Source organism: Pogoniulus pusillus, chromosome 8 (assembly GCF_015220805.1).
Source record: "Pogoniulus pusillus isolate bPogPus1 chromosome 8, bPogPus1.pri, whole genome shotgun sequence".
NCBI classification, from domain to species: domain Eukaryota; kingdom Metazoa; phylum Chordata; class Aves; order Piciformes; family Lybiidae; genus Pogoniulus; species Pogoniulus pusillus.
Window position 1 is genome coordinate 425,085 of NC_087271.1, and position 18,358 is coordinate 443,442.

Consider the following 18,358-nt stretch of genomic DNA (forward strand, 5'->3'; position numbering starts at 1 on the left):
CCCTGGCAGCGGCAGCCTGCCGACCCGCCCTTATCAGGGGGCGCCGCTCGCCATTGGGCTCTGCCGCCGTCAGTCACCCGGGGGCGCTTGGGCCCGCCTGCCCGCGCGCTCCCGCCGTGCCGCGCGCCGCAAGATGGCGGCGTTCGGGCGCTGAGCGGGCGGCGGCGGCGGGACGATGGCGGTGGCCAGGACGATGGCGGTGGCCGGGCCGATGGCGGTGGCCGGGCCGATGGCGTTGAGGCGGGCGGCGGCGGCGGTGCGGGGCTGCGGCGTCCTTACCCGCGGCATCGTCACCCGAGCCGCGCCGCGCCGTCACCGCGGGCCGCTGCCGCGCACGCCCTGGACCACCCGCGGGCCGCCGCCGGACGTGCTGGCCCAGACGGTGGAGCGGCGGCCGGTGCGGGAGCAAGTGGAGCTGGACACCATCACGTACGCCGGGCGGCAGCACTACGTGCCCGGCCTGGCCCGGCCGCGCTTCCCGCCCTGGGATCGCGGCTGGCATGACCCCTGGCACTCTCCGGGGCGGCGCTATGAGGACATGCCGCTCTACAAGGAGCGCGGCTGCTTCGTCTGCCACCAGCGCGTCCGCATGCTGGAAGGTACCGGCCGCCGCCCTGCCTCCGGCCTCCGCTCCCACCGGGGCCCCGCCTCTGCCGCACCCCCGGCGCGGCGAGCGGGAGCCTGCGGTGTGCTCCCGTGGCCGGGAAAGCCGCTGGCAGCCTGGGGAGTGCTGAGCCCCTCGGGGAGTGCTGAGCCCCTCGGGGAGTGCTGAGCCCCTCGGGGAGTGCTGAGCCCCTCGGGGAGTGCTGAGCCCCTCGGGGAGTGCTGAGCCCCTCGGGGAGTGCTGAGCCCGGTGTGGTCAGCGGGTCACAGAGGGGGCTTTTCCCCCCCGCCCTAGCGAGGTGGCATCTAGAGGACTGTGTCCAGTTCTGAGGTCCCCAGTTCAAAAGAGAGGGATCCGCTGGAGGGAGTGCAGCAGAGGGCTATAAAGAGGATGAGGAAGCTGCAGCAGCGTTTCTCTGACAAGGAAAGGTTGAGGGGCCTGGGGCTGTGTGGCCTGGAGAAGAGCAGACTGAGAGGGCATCTTCTGCATACCTGAAGGGCAAGTGCCAGAGTGATCGGGCCAGACTCTTCAGTGATGGCAAGCAGCAGGACAAATGGCAATAGGCAATAAGCACAAACTGGAACCCTAAGGAAAAGCTTCTTTGCTCTGAGGGTGACAGCATGGGAGCAGACTGCCCAGAGAGGTGGAGTTGTCTCCTTTAACGACATGTATGACTCCAAACTCACCAGGTCATGATTTTGTGCATCCTGCTCTAGGTGAACCAGCTTTAGCAGAATTGAGCTGGACTAGATGACCTCCAGAGGCCCCTTGCAGCCCCCTTCAAGCACTCACCCTTAGCCACCTGCCAAGATTCCTCCTCATACAGTGTATAAAACCAGAGGTGCTGCAGAGCCTGCCCCACCTCATGAGCCAGCTGCACTGCCAGCCTTTGCCAGCCTGCCCAGCAGCCTGAGTAATAAATAATTCACTGGTTTTGGTTCCAAGGAGTTCGGCAAGCACTGTGGCTCACCAAGACGAAGCTGCTGGAAGGCTTGCCTCCATCAGTGCTCAGCATCATGGACAACCCAGCTCACCAGCTGGAGAACCACGAGCAGAGGGTGAAGCACGCAGTCTCGCACGCACGGTTCTGGAACACGAGAGAGGTTGCTCCCAGGAGAGAATATTACTGGTGAGTCCTTGGTCAGAGGCTGCATGTGGCGTTAGCATCAGCTGTCAACACTCAGGTAACACAAAAACCAGGGGCTTAAGCATGTTGTTCATCAAGTAATGCAAGGCCCAGAGGTTTTTACACTGCAAAGGGAAGTCGTGCATAGATGTGCTGTCGACCCTTTGTATCAGGTTGTCAGCTTGTGAAGCAACCCAAAAAGCTCCAGTTGTGGCTACTGACAGTAATACTCATGTAAACACCTTGGCCTGAGAGCAGCTGGAAAGCAGAGTATGTTTGCTTTCGGCTCAAGATCTACTTCTAGCTGATGCGGAATGTCAGTTTCTTAAGTAGCTACTGATAAGCGTTTCCTCTGCCAGCAAGGCCTGGCGTAGGATGTTAAGCTGAAGTCTGTGCTAGCTGGAGATGTTATGCTGCTCTAAACTTTGCACACAGTAACGTTGCAGCATTCTTGCCTCAGCAGCATCTGCCTGCCCTTCTGATCCCTTTTTTTGTATAACCGTTTGTGTTTTCTCACTCTGAAGCCCGGTCCTGTTTGAAGATTTGTTACACTTGTGTCGATTCATGTCCATGAAGTATCCTGCGCTGGCTAAAAGAATGTTGGCCAGGAAGTACATGCTAGCAGCTACGTGGGAAAGAGGTCAGTTGCTCCTAGGGTGGAAGCATTCAGCTTTTTTTTGGTGATAGAAGAGGGGTAACAAAGCTACTATCCAGGCTGAGGACCTGGAGAAAATGAAGCCATTTCTGGACCAAGTCATTAAGTAAGGAGGTGCTTACCCTGGGGAGATTGTTGAAGACACCACTGTGACAAGGTGGCTGGAGAACCAGAACCTGTGTCTTAGAATTGATGGTTTGGGGTTTTGGTGACCATAACCAGTATTGTTGTTTCTCTTAAGTATGTTTAGTTAAGGAACCACCAGCACAGGGACATGGGGATTTTAGAAGAAGCTGCTACTAAAGATGAGATTGAAGGTGATGGGGAGGGAGTGAGCATTGCAGAACAACCTGCTAAAATGCTGCTGCCTAAAACCACATCTTTGCTTATTTCAGCAGTGTTTAAATGTACCTTAATCTCCCTCCCCAGAATCCATTCTCCTCCAGGTCCGTGGCCAGAATGGAATGCTTCTGAATGCTATGGCCCCAATACCACCAGTAGCCTCTAAGGAGGAGATACTGGCCACTGAGGAACATGTTCTGGAGACCTTCTATCCTATCGCTCCTACCATTGATCTTCAGGAAGTGAATGTGTACAAAGAGCTGAACGACACAGGTAAATTGGGCTGCTGGTGACAATGTTCTGTCAGACCAAAGGTGCAGCAGCTAGCCTGGAGTCCTCACCCTTCTGTGGGCAGGGAGGGTAAGGGAATGAGGGAACAGGAGAGCCAGGCACAGGCTGTGCACTGCAGGCACTCCAGCCCAGTGTGGCTATGCTGTGGCAGGACTGTGGGGAAGAGCTTAAAGCCTGGCAAATTGTTCTAACAGTTCCTGAAGATAGGGGAGAAATCCCTGGCTGTGAGTCTGTCTTGCTGAGCATTTTGCAGAGGGCAGCCTCTTCTCCTGGGTGGCAAGTGACAGGAGCAGAGGAAACGTTTACAAGCTGCACCGAGGGAGGTTCAGGCTGGATGTTAGGAAATATTTCTTCACTGAAAGGAATCTCAAACATGGGAATGGTCTGTCCAGGGTAATGCTGGAGTCCTCATCCCTGGAGGCATTCAAGCAGTGTGTGGAACTAGTGCTTTAGGGACATGGTTTAGTCCTGACCTTTCCGTGCCGGGTGGAGGGTTGGACTTGGATGATCTTGGAGGTCTCCTCCAGCCACCTGTGTTGTGTGATTTCTGCCGTTTAGGTTTCAGAGGTGGTTACCCATACTCTCATCCTCACACTCTCTTCTTCCTGGAGTCAGCCAACGTTCGCACCGACAGGTTCAGACCAGAACAGCTGCGAGCTAAAATGCTGATGTTTGCTTTTGGCAATGCGCTGGCAAAGGCCAAGGTGCTCTACGGGGTGCGTATTGGAGGCTGCCGCCGCCGCCGCCTTGCTAGGCCTTTGTTGTTTCTGCTGCTGCAGCTAGTGGAAAGAATCGTGAGATTCCCGTGCTGGGGCATGTTGCAGTTGGTTTCAGAGCTGAGTTTCCCAGTCCAGAGGTCTAATTCTGACCCTCACGTCACATGTGGTTACTGACACCTGGTGATCCAGAAAACCGTCACAACCAAGTGGTAACTGGGTAGGAATCAGGGTGTAAGTCCAACTGTAAAACTCTAACCCACCTGGCAGCTCAGTATGTAAATTGGTATTTTATTGCTGGCCAAAGGAGGAATTTTAATTAAAATACCAAATCTACATTCAAAACTTGTTTGACTAGAGTAATTTTCTGGGCAAGGTAACAATACATTTATTAAAACCTTGGCTTCAAACCAAGTGGAAGATGCAGAATCAGCAAGCACTCCTACAATTTCTGTAGTAACTGGCCTGCTAAACCTTCTCCTCCCCCACTCCCTTCTTTCCTAGAACGATCCCAAGGTTTTGGAGCAGCCTGTGGTGGTGCAGAGTGTTGGCACGGATGGCCAGCAGTTCCAGTTCCTGGTGTTCCAGTTGAACACGACAGACCTCGTCTCTAGCGATGGCATCAAAAATCTGGTCTGGATTGACTCTGATCAGAACCTGTACGAAGAAGCCCAGTGTGTCCCAAAAGTCAAGAAGAGAGTTGTTACGGTAAGAAAGACTTAGGAAAGGGCCCTGGAGTTCCTGCCCTTCAACCTTTGGGAGCTGGCATAGAGCTGCAGCGCAAGCTTAAACCGGCTGAAGGGATCTGACACAGGCTCTGTCCTCATTCTTACTTAAGCAAGTGTTACTGGCAGGGAGGTGGTGCTGAGAGGTTTGGAGGGCACTGTATGAGGAGAGGCTGAGGGAGCTGGGGGTGTTTAGAGAAGAGAAGGCTGAGGGGAGATCTTTACTCTCTGCTGCTTCCTGAAAGGAGTCTGGAGTGAGGCTGATGTTGGCCTCTTCTCTCAGGCAACCAGCAATAGGACAAGAGGAAAGGGGTTTGAGTTGTACCAGGGGAGGTTTAGACCGGACATCAGGAGAAACTTCTTTAGTGAGAGAGTGGTGAGGGGTTGGCAGAGGCTGCCCAGGGAGGTGTTGGGAGTTACCATGCCTGGAGGTGTTCAGGAAGCTGTAGCGCTTCAGGACAGGGTTTAGTGGCTGTGGTAGCTGGGTTATGGTTGGGCTCGATGATCTTAAAGGTCTTCTCCAGCCATAGAGATTCTGGAGTACAAGGTCCCACAAAAAGACCTCTGCAGCTCGTAACACTCTTGGTTGAGATCAGCTTGTGCTCTGCTGAAGGCAGCACCTGCATGCAGCTCAGCTTCCCTGCAGAGTAAACAGAGCAGGCTGCTGTCAGCCCTGGTCACACCGGGAGGGCATCTCGCTATGGTGGACACAGGGTTTTTGATAGCTGAGCTTGATACCAGGGGAAGCGCCCACACACACAGGGAGAGAGGGCACAGTTCAGAAGCTCCCAGGTCTGAAGTCCTCTGCAGGCCCCTTTCAAAGCCGTTGTTGGTCTGCATGAATCAGCTGGCTGCAGACTGAGCAGCTGTGTCTTCTCTGCAGAAGCCCGCTGGAATCTATGGCTTTCAGCCAGACACCTTCAAGAAGTTTCTGGCACTGTATCTGCATGGAACTGTGTGAAATTTCAGCTGCACTGAAAATGCTTCACCAACTATACCTGCTGCTCCTCTCGGCCAGACCCGTCACACAGCTAAAGAAAGGTGGATTCATTGACTTGAAAAAGAAATAAATGACATTGTTACTGAAGGCAAAGAAACATTAAAAACCCCTTTTTCTAAACCAAATCGTGCCTGTAGAAAAATCTTTCATTTTCAGGGCTCACCTCTAGATTCAGGGTGGAGAGAGTCATCAAATGCATCCTCCAGCCTCGCCTAGAAAGAGCCTAAGCCTGCCATTATTCCTCTGCACAGGGCCTGCTCTGGGGGTGCTTTTGCACAGGGCTGACTCAAGCCTCTTTTCCCAGGCTGCTTTGAGGACCTCTGAATGCAGCGTGTGTGGAAGAGCCTGACAAAGCTTCAAGAGGGGAGCCTGAGCCAGGAGCCTTTTTCATTCTGCCTGGCTTTGGCTTTGTTTGACTCCTGCCTGCTTCGGGATGTGTCCTGCTGCCCTGCGCTTAGTTGCCAAAGCTCTTAATCGGTGAGCTGGCTTTGTTGGCTCTATAGAGCTGCAGCCCTTTCATCCCCCCAGCCTGCGTGAAGAGACCTATCCATTTCGGGAAAGCGGTGGAAAGGTAGCACGAACCTCTGCTGGCTGGGATTTGCTGCTAAAAATACAAAGGCAGAATCTCTTCCTGCCACACTGAGTTAAGTGAGCAGGAAGCGCTTTTCTCTTTAAGGTGCAGGGGGAGCTTGGTGTGGGCTTTGCAAAAGGAAAGCTAAATTAGCTCCAGCCACATGCAGAATGTTTTGCAGCTCTGCACTGGTAGCCTGCAGCACACGGGCAGGACTAGGACAGCCTGCTCTATTTTAGGGTGTGCAAGAGCCAGGTTTCCAAGAAACTCACCTCACTTCAGAGACCGGTCTGTGCTTCGTGATCTTCTCCGGCCACCTGGGTGAACGCCGCTGTTGTGTGGTCCCAAGTCTCAATCTCAGGCAGTTCTCCTATGCTGCGGGTTTCAGAATTTTCACCACTCAGATCTGAGACCAAGGGTTGCACCCAGGAAGACTGGGGGACCTCTGCTCTAAGGTAAGTCAGCTCCCTCACCAGTTAGAAGTAAAGGCTGGAATCCAGTAAGTGTTGCTTTGATCCAAGTCATGGCAGTGCTGCCTGCTCAGGAGATGCCTCATTCAGACCATCAACATACATCTGCAGATCTGTACTTTGAACACAGTCGTTTATGTACCAGGATAGGCTGATCTGTTGGAGAGCAGCTCTGGGGAAAAGGACCCGGGAGCCCTGGTGGACAACAGGATGCCCATGAGCCAGCAATGCCTCCTTGTAGCCAAGGGCTTCCTGTGGTGGGTTACAAGGGCTGTGGTGAGTAGGTCCAGACAGGTTCCCTCAGTCGTGTTTGTCAAGATGCGAAGGGCAGTGGTAGGAGGACAGAGCCAGGCTCTGCTCAGTGATGTTCAATGACAGGACAAGGGGCAATGGGTACAAGCTGGAGCAAAGGAGGTGCCATGGGACCATGAGGGAAAACTTCTTCACTGTGAGGGTGGCAGAGCCCTGGAACAGGCTGCCCAGAGAGGTTGGGGAGTCTCTCTGCAGACATTCCAAACCCAGCTGGATGTGTTCCTATGTGACCTGCACTAGATGATCCTGTTCTGGCAGGACTGATCATCTCTGGAGGTCCCTTCCAACCCCTACCACGCTGTGATTTAGAACACTGGTGCTCTGTGCTCAGGAGATGTTTCTTTATCAGGCTGTTCTCTGTGCTGTCACACAGACCCTGGTGAACAAGCTCTGGGTAACAGCCTTGGAACTTGCTGACATCACCTCACCCTTCTGGCTTTGGGTCATCACTGGTCTCAGGGATGCAACCCTGTAGGGCAGACAGCTGCCTGTGGGTTTCACTAAGGAAACCTGGCAGAAGAGTGCAGAGGAGGATGGGTAAGTGAACACCTCACCTGCTTCTGGGTGATGTTGCAATCTGTGAGAATGTGCTACATGGGAAAAAGCCAAAGTCCCTTTAGATGCTCTTATCTCTCAACAAAAAGATCTCTATTAGGACAGGCAGCAGAAGAGGAAAAACTAAGTGGAGATGGAATCCTGCTGCCTGCAGCACTGAGCAGAAACAAAGCTTGAGCACAAGAATAAAGGGATGAAGGCAGAACCAAGAACCAGTAAGTCATAGGAGAGCGAGCAGGGGAATGAGGCTTCAGGAGGTTACAAGAGACACCAGGAAGCCACTTGAGATGACCATACAGGTAAGGCCACGTCCTGGTTTGCTCAGGACACAGCTGATCAAGCCTGAGAGGAACAGGGAGCCGTACTCACGTATTGCTGCAAGGAGCAGCTGGTCCTGGTGCTTGAGAGCCCAAGCAGGGCAGAGCAAGGCTTCCAGCGTGGCTCCTGGCACAGATGCTGATGTTGGCCCATCGTAGGGCAGGTGCAAGGTCCGTGAAGCAGGCAGCCCCTGCAGAGCACCCCGCCCCGGCACGGAGAGCAGCGTGTGGCGTTCTTGCTGCTCCTCCCGAGCACACGGTGCATGGTTTGCTTCTGCCACCTCTTCCTCCAGGCTGAGCTGCTGGCACTGGCCCCGCTGAGGGAGGTGGGGGTGGGAGAGGGACACCAGGTCACAGAGGCACAGCTGGGTTGGCATCAATAAGTGATAAAGGCTCGTCGGCAGAGGGACAGCGTCACCTCACACCCACCCAGAGCCAGGCATTAACTTTTAACGAGCGGCTGCCGGGGGAACGCAGCCTGTGAAGGTGGCTGGAGCCTGCGGTGAAGCCCTGGCGGTGCCTGGCTGCCCAGAGGAGAGCTCTGCAGCCACCAGCACAGGCTCTGGCCCCAGCCTGCCCTGCGGACCGTGCCCGGCGTGCTGCCTGGGTTCCACCGCGCCACGCTACCTTGCCTTCAGCTGCTCCTGGTGCAAAAGCCGACTGCCCGGGCTGCGGTGGCCCTGCCGGCGAGCACACCCCACGCTGCGACCAGAGCCTCCTCCCACGCTGAGCTTAATGACCACTAATGGGGAGACAATTACCCCTGAGGGGAGACAGTCGGAGGAGACAACTTGGCAGTTTCTCATGGCGCTGTCGAATGAAATTAGCTTGTAACCCACCAAGAACTGAGAAGAGAGGGGCTCCTCCGCACCCCACAGGACAAACAGCTCCAGAGAGCAGGACCTGGGTGGGCAATGTGGGCAGGGAGGGCCTTGGGCAGCTGGGAGGGCAGGAGGGCTCATCACTGTCAGTTAATTACTCCTGGGGTTCCTGCTTCTCCACGCTCACCTGCTACCTCCCGGGAAGCACGAAGAACCAGATGCCTGGACCCAATCCCGCACTGGGGCACAGCTGACGTGGACTCCCACACAAGCATGTCTGTTGGTGCTAACCCGGAGACAGACCTACACAGGTAGCAAAGGGTGCAAGCACACCCTGCTCCTCCTGCCATTAATTACGTGCTAATGGGCTCTGCAGGCACGGTGACTTTCCTGGGTGGTTCCCAAACCCAGGAGACACCCAAGGCATCATCACTCCCTCACTCTTCTGCTCCACCAGCACTGGAGACTGCATGGCACTCGCCGCTGGGATTGCAGGGGCTGGCTGGAAGCATCTTCCACGGCCTGCAGAGCTCCGGCCTGGCTCACATCCCCCAAACCCACAACTCCCTGCACAATCCTGCAAGCAGGGAGAGAAGCTGCAGTGGCAGCCAGCCATATCCTGTCTGAACTAGTCCAAGGCAGAGAACACAGACAGCAGCTCCTGGGAGCCTTTCTGGCACTTGCAGCCACCCATCTGAAGACCTCAAAACCCCCAGCCTCTCCCCAAGAGCTAGAGCAGCCTCTGGAGCTGCCTGGCAGGGAGGCAGCTCAGCCTCCTTGAGGTTTCTCCATCTCCAGCAGTTGGTTTTGGAGTGGATTTGGATCCTGCAACCATGCACCCAGCCATTCTGCTCTGCAAACTAGCCCTGGCCCGAGGAAGGGGGCAGCAGACCCCATTCCAAGTCTCTGTATGTGAATACATATATAAAAGATATTTCAGAAAGTGACATTTGTGCCCCTTTTCTCTTGCTCACCTCTCAGCAGTGCAGGACCCCAGAGGTGGCAGAACCCACCTCCTCTTGGGGGGCTGATCTCTGGCTCCAGGTTCCATCACCACATCGGCGTCCACCTCCAGCCGCTAATGGGGAAACCCTGGGGAACAGGGCACACACAAAAAATTCACACTTCTTAGCCTGGAGAAAGCCCTTATGAGGAGGGCAAAGGCTTGGCACACCACATCCTCAGCCTGATGCTGGCAATGATGAGCCTTCTCCTGGGCTGGAAGTTCAATTTTCCAAATGCTTGAAAAAAAAAACAACCAACAAAGATCATTAAACCAAACCTCTCCTGGGTTCTCCACCACAGCCGAGTCCCTGCCCACTTCCCCAGGTCCTACCCCTCAATGCAGGCCACCTCTCTGCTCTCCATCACCTCCACTCCCACGTCCTAAACCTTGGGTTTGGTCCTGGATGAAAAAAAAGGTCAAACCCCCTCCCCCAGTACTCCACCCCAGGTCTGCCAGCAAACAGCAGGAACAAACTGCAGAGCACGGACCTCAAACATGGATGTTGATATTTATTACAGCATGGGAGAGGGATGAGGGCAGGGAGGAGAGGAGAACCATTTAATTCCAAACACCATCCCATACCAATGAGGACAATGATTTAGCTCTTCATTTGGGAATACATTAAAATGGAGTCTTGCATTTCCTCACTTCAGAGGACCAACAAAAAAAGAAGGAAAAAAGGGGGGGGGGGGGGGGGGGGGGGGGGGGCAGGGAAAAGGGGAGAGGGGCAGGTAAAAGGGGAATAAAGAGAAGAATAAAAAGAGGACAGAAAAATCAAAGCAAAAAAATCCTGAACAGGATGCAAAGCGGTAGAGGAAAAAAGAAATTAAAGACTGGCCCCTCGGGGAGCCCCTGGGTGTGTTCTGTGGTTCAACTAATCTGTGCTCGGTGGTTTCTCGGCACGACCTGGGCAGTATTGACCTGACTGCAACTGTGAGACTGACACAGCCACACCCTCCGGACCCCATCCCACCCAGCCCTCCCTCCCAGAGCCTTTCTACAGGTAGAGCACAATTCAAACGCCTAAGAAACAAAGGCAAACATTAAAGTATTACAGACTAAAAGCCAACAACCAACCAACCAACCAAAAAGTGTTGTCAGTTCCTGTCTTGCAGTCAGAGTAATCCAAAGAAGCCAAACGTTGCCCCAAAAACATTGCAGTGAAGGGGTGCGGAAAAAAGACGTCCCTTTAATAAAACATTAGCAACAAATATCGTACACAAACTACAATGGAGAGTTGTTATTATTATTATTAGCATTAATGCTTTTCCTTGGGTTTTCTCCCCTTCCCCCCCCCCCCCCCCCCCCCCCCCTTATTTTCCAACCAGACTTACAAGGTTAAGAAAAAACACTGAAACGATACAAGGCTTTCAATAATCCGCACAAAGGTCAAATCCAAGGGAGAGAGAATTATTTTACAGGGTATGAGATACACGGAGCAGAAACGGGAGCTGGAGAGAGAAAGACCAGAACCAACCCAACCCAGCCAAACCAAAAAACAAAGACCATACCACAGGGGCTGAGGGGAGGGGGCAGCGTCACGTACAGAGAGCCCAACCCACCGCCTTGGCTCAGCCCTTCCTTTCCCACCCGAAGGAAGGGCCTTCGATGCTTGCCATCAGCTTTTATTTGCTTGTTACAGAAGAGCGAGGTTTACATTGCAACAACCAGAGTTCCTTCAAAAGTAGCTCCATCCAGATCCAAACCATCCACAAGTGAAACCACAGCTCCAAAGAAGAGACAAACCCGGCCCCGACCCCCCCTACCACCCTCACCAAAGTACCCCCAACGCAAAGAACCAGCCCCCCACCCCCCCACAAAGTTAGCTGAAGATCACAAAGTCCCAGATCCGATGAACCCTTCTGGTGATTTGAAAAGAAAAGAAACCAAAACAAAATCCAACCCAAACAAACCCTTCTGCAACCAGTTTTTGTTTGTTTGTTAGTTTGTTTGCAGCGAACCAGCTGAAGGACTCTGGGGAAGGGAGGGACAGAGATTTCTTCTTGTACTCAGAGAAAAGGGGGACGGGGGGAAAGACTAACACAGTGCATGCCACAGTCACAGAGAGCAAGATCACGATTCACTGGAGGATGTGATCCTAGAAGGGGCCACCTGCATTGCCAGGTTTGTAAGGAGGTGCTGGAGTCTCTTCCCCAAAGCAGGTTCCTGGTAAGCGGAGGAGAAGGAAGCCTTGTGCTGCGAAATGAACCAAACCCGACAGCACCGAAACGAAAGCCAAGAGAAGGGAGGAAAACAAACGGGCAACAACAAAAAACCCCCGCCCCAACCAACCAAGAGGCCTTCTGAACGGAAAACCACCATTGTAAACTGTCCAGTTTATTTAGAAAACATGACTACAACAGAGACAAGATGAGGCTTGCAGGGCTAGACTAAGCTTCCTTGGTGTCGCACGGCACAAACATACAACAGGGGTCGGTTTCTGTCTTTATTGAAAAGAACAAAGCAACAAAAAAGAGCTCGGAGCTGAGTTGCTAGAGGCTTCCGTTTGCTTCCAAAAACAAGGAAAAGAAGTGTCATGTACATATATTAAACCCTTCTGCACAAAGAAGGGTCTGGTCTCGTCTTGGGTTCTTTTGTTTTAAAGTTTTGTCCTTCATGTTTTATGGAATAAAAAGTTCAGCCTTTTTATTGCATGAAACTAAACCTGGGGGGCTGGCCCCCGCCACGCGTCTCCCTGCCCATACACCTAGCTTCTTCTTCTTCTTCTTCGTCTTGCATAATACGTTGAGATCCTCCGAACGGCAGCTGACTCTCTTGATCCTGGAGAGGAGGAGGGGGAGGGAAATCACACACTCATCGTCATGCTGGGGGAATACTGCAAGAGAGAGAGGCCAGGGTGAGAAATCAGGCGGGACACAGGCCCGGACGCCGAAGGAGGCTGATGACGACTACACAGCAACCTAGCTGGGTCTAGTACAGCAGGAGGAGAGGATGCAGAGCTGTGGGAGGGCCACAGAGATGAGCCAAGGGCCGGAGCAGCTCTGCTGTGAGGATACAGGCTGAGGGAGATGGGCTTGTTCAGCCTGCAGAAGAGAAGGCTCCAGAGGGACCTTAGAGCTGCCTGCCAAAAGCTGAAGGGAGCCTACAGGAAGGCTGCAGAGAGACTTCTCATCAGGGTGTCTGGAGACAGGATAAAGGGGAATGGTTTGAAGCTGAATCATAGAATGGTTTGGGTTGGAAGGGACCTCAAAGCTCATCCAGTTCCAACTCCCCGCCATAGGCAGGGACACCTCCCACTAGACCAAGTCTCTCAAGGCCTCTCTCTAAGGCAGAGCAGGGTCAGACTGGAGCTGAGGAAGAAGTTCTCCAGTAGGAGGGTGGTGAGACTCTGGCACAGGCTGCCCAGGGGGGCTGTGGCTGCCTCCTGCCTAGGGGTGTTGAAGGCCAGGCTGGATGAGGCCTGGAGCAGTTGAGTCTAGTTGAGAGGTGTCCCTTGCCCAGGGTGGGGAGGTTGGAGCAGATGCTGTCTCAGGTCCCTTTCTACCTGCATGCCAGAGATTGGGATTTACCAGGGTGTAGCCTGCTCTGTAATTTGCTTTTCCAGGGAGAAAATCAGGATGCTACGGAGTGAGATGCAATTTAAAACAAAGAATGAACACAGGCACCTGTGCTTATGCGGCTAGCACAGGAAGGAGGGATGGCTGCAGCCTCCAATCAGCTAGGCCAGCACAGCTGGCTGCATCTGCACCAGCTCCTCTCTGTCACATAGGGGCCTCTCCCCTCTCTCAGTATCCCCCTATCCTGCAGAGGACCCAGGCCTGCACCCACCAAAGTATTTCTTCCTCTGCACCTTCTGCCCTGGAGCATCTTGCACACAGGACAACCAGGCCCAAGTGGCACCCATCACCGAGCCCACCCCTCACTGTGACAGGACACGCCAGGGACCGTCTCCCTGTCCCCAGGGAGATGCTCACTCACATTGTCATTTTGGAAGGAATGGAGAAAGTTGCCTCCCAGCTCCCCGTCGTCTCTTGGAGTGCCCGGGGGATTGCTAATGCCACTTATGTTGTTTGGAGAATTCTGCGGGAGATGGAGGGGAGGCAGTCAGCAGGTCCCTGCGCCGCCCGCAGCGCACACCCTGGGGTGGCAGGATGCAGCCCTGCCTGCCCCAGCCACATCCCCCAGGTGTGGCCCCACCCGCCAGAGTCACACAGCACCAAGCAAAGGGGGTGCCCACACACCCAGTCTGCAGCTCACTTACTTTTGGAAGTCCATCTATGTCTCCCGACCCTGCACAGGGGGACACAAAGGAGAAGAGCCTTACTGAGCATGCAGCGACAGCCCCCACGCTCCTCTGCCCCAAACCCCCCAGACCAGCTTTCCAGCCAACGGCTCTGCTCTGAGCACTGACTGGAGCTGGTGGCTTCCCCTGTGGTGGGAGCAGGCAGGGGGAAGCTCTGCCAGCATCCCCAGGCACTCACCTAACGATCCGTTCATGTGATGGGGCTCCATGCCGCCCATGCCGCCCATGGGGCCATCAGAGCCAGGGCCCATTGGGAACTGTGGAGGAGACAAAGCTACAGTCAGCCACAAAACCACCCCACACATCTGCCAGTGGCTCAGTGGCTCCTGGGCACCCTTCTCTCCGCAGCCACCCCTCCAGAACGTGGTGAGAAGAGACACATCCACCCTCTGAGGCTGTGGGGCATGCCTTAGGGGCTCAGGGTCCTGCGGGTTCACCTGAAAAGCTGGGTGGCAGGGAGCCCCAGAGCCATGGCACTGCACAGGCTCCCTCCAAGGTGATTTGGGTCTGCCTGTCCCCTGCACAGCATCTGCACGCAGCTGCCACCAGTTCGGCCGGAGCAGCAGGACCACTGCACTCTCAATCAGCATAAAAAATGAACCAAGTCTCCCAAGAGTTAATCACTTTTTGATGGTTTGTTTTATTTCTGTTTGGTAACAAATGGCTGAAATCAATTAAAGTGCTTCCCTCTCAACTGACGAAGTTAATTATGATTTGTTATGGTATCTGATATGTAAATTATTAGAAAGCAGACTTACATTCGATCGACTGCCTGCGGGCGGTACTGGATTAATCATTGTGTAGATGTTGTCACTGGAATTTGTTGAATCTGTGGAACAGGGAAGCCCAGTAAGTCGGGTGATTAATTCATTTCTTAATTAAAACAAACTGGTGCCACTTGAACTCATTCTTTTGTATTTTATCACCTAAAATTCCCTCTAAGTACCACCATTTGCTGGCTAATTTGTATTTAATGAAGATCCACAAAGTTTTTCGTCACAGAAATTCAGCTGCGAAAAATAATTTGACTCCTGCTTGGGAAGTGCAGGCAGGCAATTCCCACATTCCTCACCTCCCCGAGCCCTGCAGCACCCAGGTCCATAGGGGGAATGTAGGAACATTCCCAAACACCACCTCGAAGCCAAGCAGCCCACACTGCTTGCTGCTTGGCTTGGCACCAGGTGGGCCTGTGCTCACAGGTGCAACCCCAGGGATGAGGGGTCTCCTGGCCAGGGAATGTTTAGGGGCTTAGGAGTCTGGGAAGGCTGTCCCCAGAGATGGGGGGGTCTCAGGGGTGTCGTACCTGCAGGACTGGGCATGATGGGTGTTCCTGGGGGACCGCCGCCGCCAGGCGGGCCCTGTGGAGAAGCAAAGCAATGGTCAGCCCCGCAAGCACGAGCACTGCCCACCTCATCATGCTCCCAAATGAGCCCCCAGACCCAGCCCAACTCCACCTGCAGCACCAATTCTACCCAAACCACATGAACACCCCAGGCCATAACATCTCTGCACCCTGAGGACAGCAGGGACTCACCACGTATGTACCAGGCGATGAAGAAGAGTATGGAATCTGTAGAGAGAAGAAAGCCAGACTCAGCTCAGGGCTGGACCACAGCAAGGCAGTGCTGACAGACCCTTCTGCCCTCTTCACTCCCCAGTATGGGGGTCTGAGGGCTCCCACCAGCCCACCACAGCTGCACCCTGCTGCAGGGAGAGCAGCACAGGGGCAGGGCTCAAGATCCGAGTGAAGCATCTAAACACAAGGTTAGTGCATCCCTTCTCGTCAGCAAGGTGCAGCTAATGAGGAATGGCCTTGTCTGTGGGGCAGTCCCCAGCCAGCCCTGCTCTTGCTTCAAGGACTGTGGGATACTCACTGAGTTAGCACTGCTGGGGTTCGGCCACGGTCTGCCAGCTCCTGGCCCCCTGGGGTCAAAATTAGAGGAGAAAGCCATGAATGTTGTGAGTTTGTGCTCATGGTCCCACAAAGCTCGAGGTGGTGGCCAAGGGCCCCCAGCGTGAGGTTTGCCTTACATGTTAATTCCAGGCATGCCGGGACCTAGGGAGTTGGGTGGAGGTCTCATGCCGCTGCCGTAGTTCTGCAACGAGAACCAAGGGTCAGTCTGCTGCAAGGGAAGGGAAACCACAGAAGGCAAGAGAAGGGATAAAAAAGGCCAACAAAGAAAGCAAACCCCAGAGAGTTGGTTTGCAAAAAATCATCTGAACAAAAAGAAATTAAATGATGATGAATGCAGAGGCAACTAGCAATTACCCAGGCAGCTGGAGATGGAAGGCAGCCAGCCTGAGCCCCCCAGCACCCACTGGGCTCTGATGTCATGCTGGTGGAGGGAGAGTCTGCTCACAACACCCAGGCACCACCAGCAGCCTTTTGGGCTTGCCTGTTTGTGCAGGAGGAAGTAGGAGCAGGAGAAAAGGAGGAGCTGCTTGGAAGGTTATTGCTGCAGTGTGCCCCAGCTCCTCCTGAGGGGGAGCAGCATCTCTGCTCCCAGGATGATGCCTGGTGCAGGGCAAGCCAAGCCAGACTTGTTTTCCCATTGCTCCCCAGCTCTCTGCTCAACCCCCAGGTGCGGGTCTGCAGCAGTGGGGAGCAGCTGAGGGCAGGCAGCCCCTCTGGGCTCCTCTCCTGGCTTCCTCCACCCTGGCCAAACCTTCAGCCAGGACTAGGAGGCTCCAACCTGCGTTCCTCATCTCCTAAAACCGGCTCCCGTACAAAGCCAAGCCCAAGGCAGCTAAGGGAGAGCGAAGCCCCGAATGCTGCGCTCCATTTGCCTGCTCTGCTCCCTGTGCCCTCCGGGTGACGCGCAGCCGGATTTAGGTCGCTCCGCCGCTCCTCCCCTTCCACCTTCCCCCTTCCCCCGCCTGCGATGCATCTTTTTGGGCTGCATTTCTGCCAGTTAGAGGAAAAAACCTGCCAGGGTAGGAGGCAGGACAGCTGGCTGCTTCCTATTTCACAGCCCCGTGGAGTGCTCCAAGCAGGATTTTAGCCACAGCACTCTCAGCGCCGCTGATTCGTTTTCCCTGGACTTACGGACGCGCTCCGGAGCGCAGTGCTCCGCCGAGGGCATCGCCCAAGTTTGTTTGGGAAGAGGCAGAAAAAGGAGTTTCCCCCAAACAAATTACCAGCAAGTCCTTAACTGACTGAAATTCCAGCCCTCCCTGATGCATAGCAGCATCAATCTCCTTGTTTAAAATAAATAAACAAAGGAGCTCAGCGTCTTTCCTTGGCGCTCAAAGGCTGCAAAACGAAGCCGTCTGAAAGATGTTCGGAGAGAGCGGGGAAGGAGCCTCGCGGTTGTGTCGATCGACCTGGGCGCTGGGCTCTGACCAGACGCTGCCGAAACCCAACAAACTACAAACCCTCTTCACGGAGGCACTGCCTAAGCCTAAGCCTGGCCTCTGCAGAACCCAAAATGCAACTGTCAAAGGGTAAAAGGCAGCAGTGTTCATCTCTAAGGGATGATTAAGCACTGCTGTCCAGAACTCTGCCGTGTCCTGGTTGGATGCTCTGCAGCCCTTTGGAATCATTTAAGCAGTACTGGGAAGGTCTCAATGCAAAGCTTACAGAATTAACCAGGTTGGAAAAGACCTTCAAGGTCATCGAGTCCAACCTATCACCTAATATCATCTAATTAAGTAAACCCTGGCGCTAAGTGCCTCATGCAGCCTCCTCTTAAACACCTCCAGGGATGGGGACTCCACCGCCTTGCTGGGCAGCCCATTCCAATGCCAATCACTCTTGCTGTGAAGAACTTCTTCCAAACACCCAGCCTGCACCTGCCCTGGCACAGTTTGAGGCTGTGTCCTCTCATTCTGTCCCTGGGTGCCTGGCAGAAGAGACCAAAAAGAGAAAAGAAGCCCTGGGCATGGAAGGTGCGAAAGGCTGCTGGCTTCGGCTTGCTATTTTTGGCAGCTGGCTGCAGGGAAGGCAGAGCCCTGCGGGCACCAGATTGGGAAGCCCGGTGCTTCTCCAGGGGGAAGGCTGCCTTGCAAACCCCCTCTCTCCCTGGTGTAACACACAGAGGGAAGAGCGGAGGCAAAAATAAAGCTCTGAACATTTCACAGCTCCGCCGGCTCCCGAGCCGCCGCCAGCCCACGCGGCACTCGGCGCGCTTGTGGCTTCCAAGCTCCGCAGCGAGCTGTGCAAGTGGGAAGCAAGCAGCCTCCCCCCGGCCGAGCGCCGCTGCCGCTCTCCCTGGCACAGGCCACGCCAACAAACAGCACCGTTTGGTTTTGGGAGCAATCCTCCAAAGGAAAGGAGGATTCACAGCAGAACTGTGGTGCAGTCAAAGGGTTTGCCCCCGAAACGATGCAGGTGTGAGCTTTTGACCCTTTGCCCTAGACGGGAGCTGGGTGCCTGTGGAGACAGCCGGGCATCCCTCAGCAGGTTGGTGCTAAAGAGAGAGCTGCCACAACTCCCTCTTTACACAACATTCACTTGTCTCAACAGTCTCTGGGGGGAAAAACAAAACAAAACTCCAGCATGCCTGCTCCTCTCCTGACAGACTCCGATCCTCGTGCTACAAACTTGACGTAGGCGACGATGCAGAGAGGATAAACCTCCAACC

At 54.5% G+C, this 18,358-nt stretch overlaps 2 protein-coding genes across 7 annotated transcripts in view; one reads left to right on the plus strand and one right to left on the minus strand.

Moving 5' to 3' along the window:
- Window positions 1-111: 111 nt before the first annotated feature.
- On the plus strand, window positions 112-5,584 carry MRPL37 (mitochondrial ribosomal protein L37). Its single transcript, XM_064146900.1, has 7 exons — window positions 112-599; window positions 1,550-1,733; window positions 2,255-2,370; window positions 2,815-3,000; window positions 3,577-3,734; window positions 4,239-4,442; window positions 5,343-5,584. The coding sequence occupies exons 1-7, from the start codon at window positions 176-178 to the stop codon at window positions 5,418-5,420; spliced, it is 1,350 nt and encodes a 449-aa protein (XP_064002970.1). The 5' UTR covers window positions 112-175; the 3' UTR covers window positions 5,421-5,584.
- A 6,248-nt stretch (window positions 5,585-11,832) lies between these two features.
- Window positions 11,833-18,358, minus strand: part of SSBP3 (single stranded DNA binding protein 3) — a 60,550-nt gene continuing 54,024 nt past the window's right edge. For 3 of the 6 annotated variants that reach the window (XM_064146901.1, XM_064146905.1, XM_064146902.1), the window contains 9 exons: window positions 15,807-15,871; window positions 15,650-15,698; window positions 15,310-15,345; window positions 15,079-15,133; window positions 14,534-14,604; window positions 13,954-14,032; window positions 13,734-13,762; window positions 13,451-13,552; window positions 11,833-12,292 (listed from right to left, as the gene is read on the minus strand). In XM_064146901.1, coding sequence (XP_064002971.1) covers window positions 12,158-12,292; window positions 13,451-13,552; window positions 13,734-13,762; window positions 13,954-14,032; window positions 14,534-14,604; window positions 15,079-15,133; window positions 15,310-15,345; window positions 15,650-15,698; window positions 15,807-15,871 — 621 coding nt within the window. In that variant the 3' untranslated portion in view covers window positions 11,833-12,157. Of the gene's footprint in view, window positions 12,348-13,450; window positions 13,553-13,733; window positions 13,763-13,953; window positions 14,033-14,533; window positions 14,605-15,078; window positions 15,134-15,309; window positions 15,346-15,649; window positions 15,699-15,806; window positions 15,872-18,358 lie in introns of all 6 variants that reach the window. The other 3 variants (XM_064146907.1, XM_064146906.1, XM_064146904.1) reach the window with 1 other exon arrangement.

What these genes read in the sequence shown, in the direction of transcription:
- MRPL37 (XM_064146900.1), top strand. Translation starts at nt 176, where the DNA reads ATGGCGGTGGCCAGGACGATGGCGGTGGCCGGGCCGATGGCGGTGGCC. An exon ending in AGGCCAAGGTGCTCTACGGG is followed by an intron (nt 3,735 to 4,238) that starts GTGCGTATTGGA and finishes CTTCTTTCCTAG; the next exon opens with AACGATCCCAAGGTTTTGGA. An exon ending in TCAAGAAGAGAGTTGTTACG is followed by an intron (nt 4,443 to 5,342) that starts GTAAGAAAGACT and finishes TCTTCTCTGCAG; the next exon opens with AAGCCCGCTGGAATCTATGG.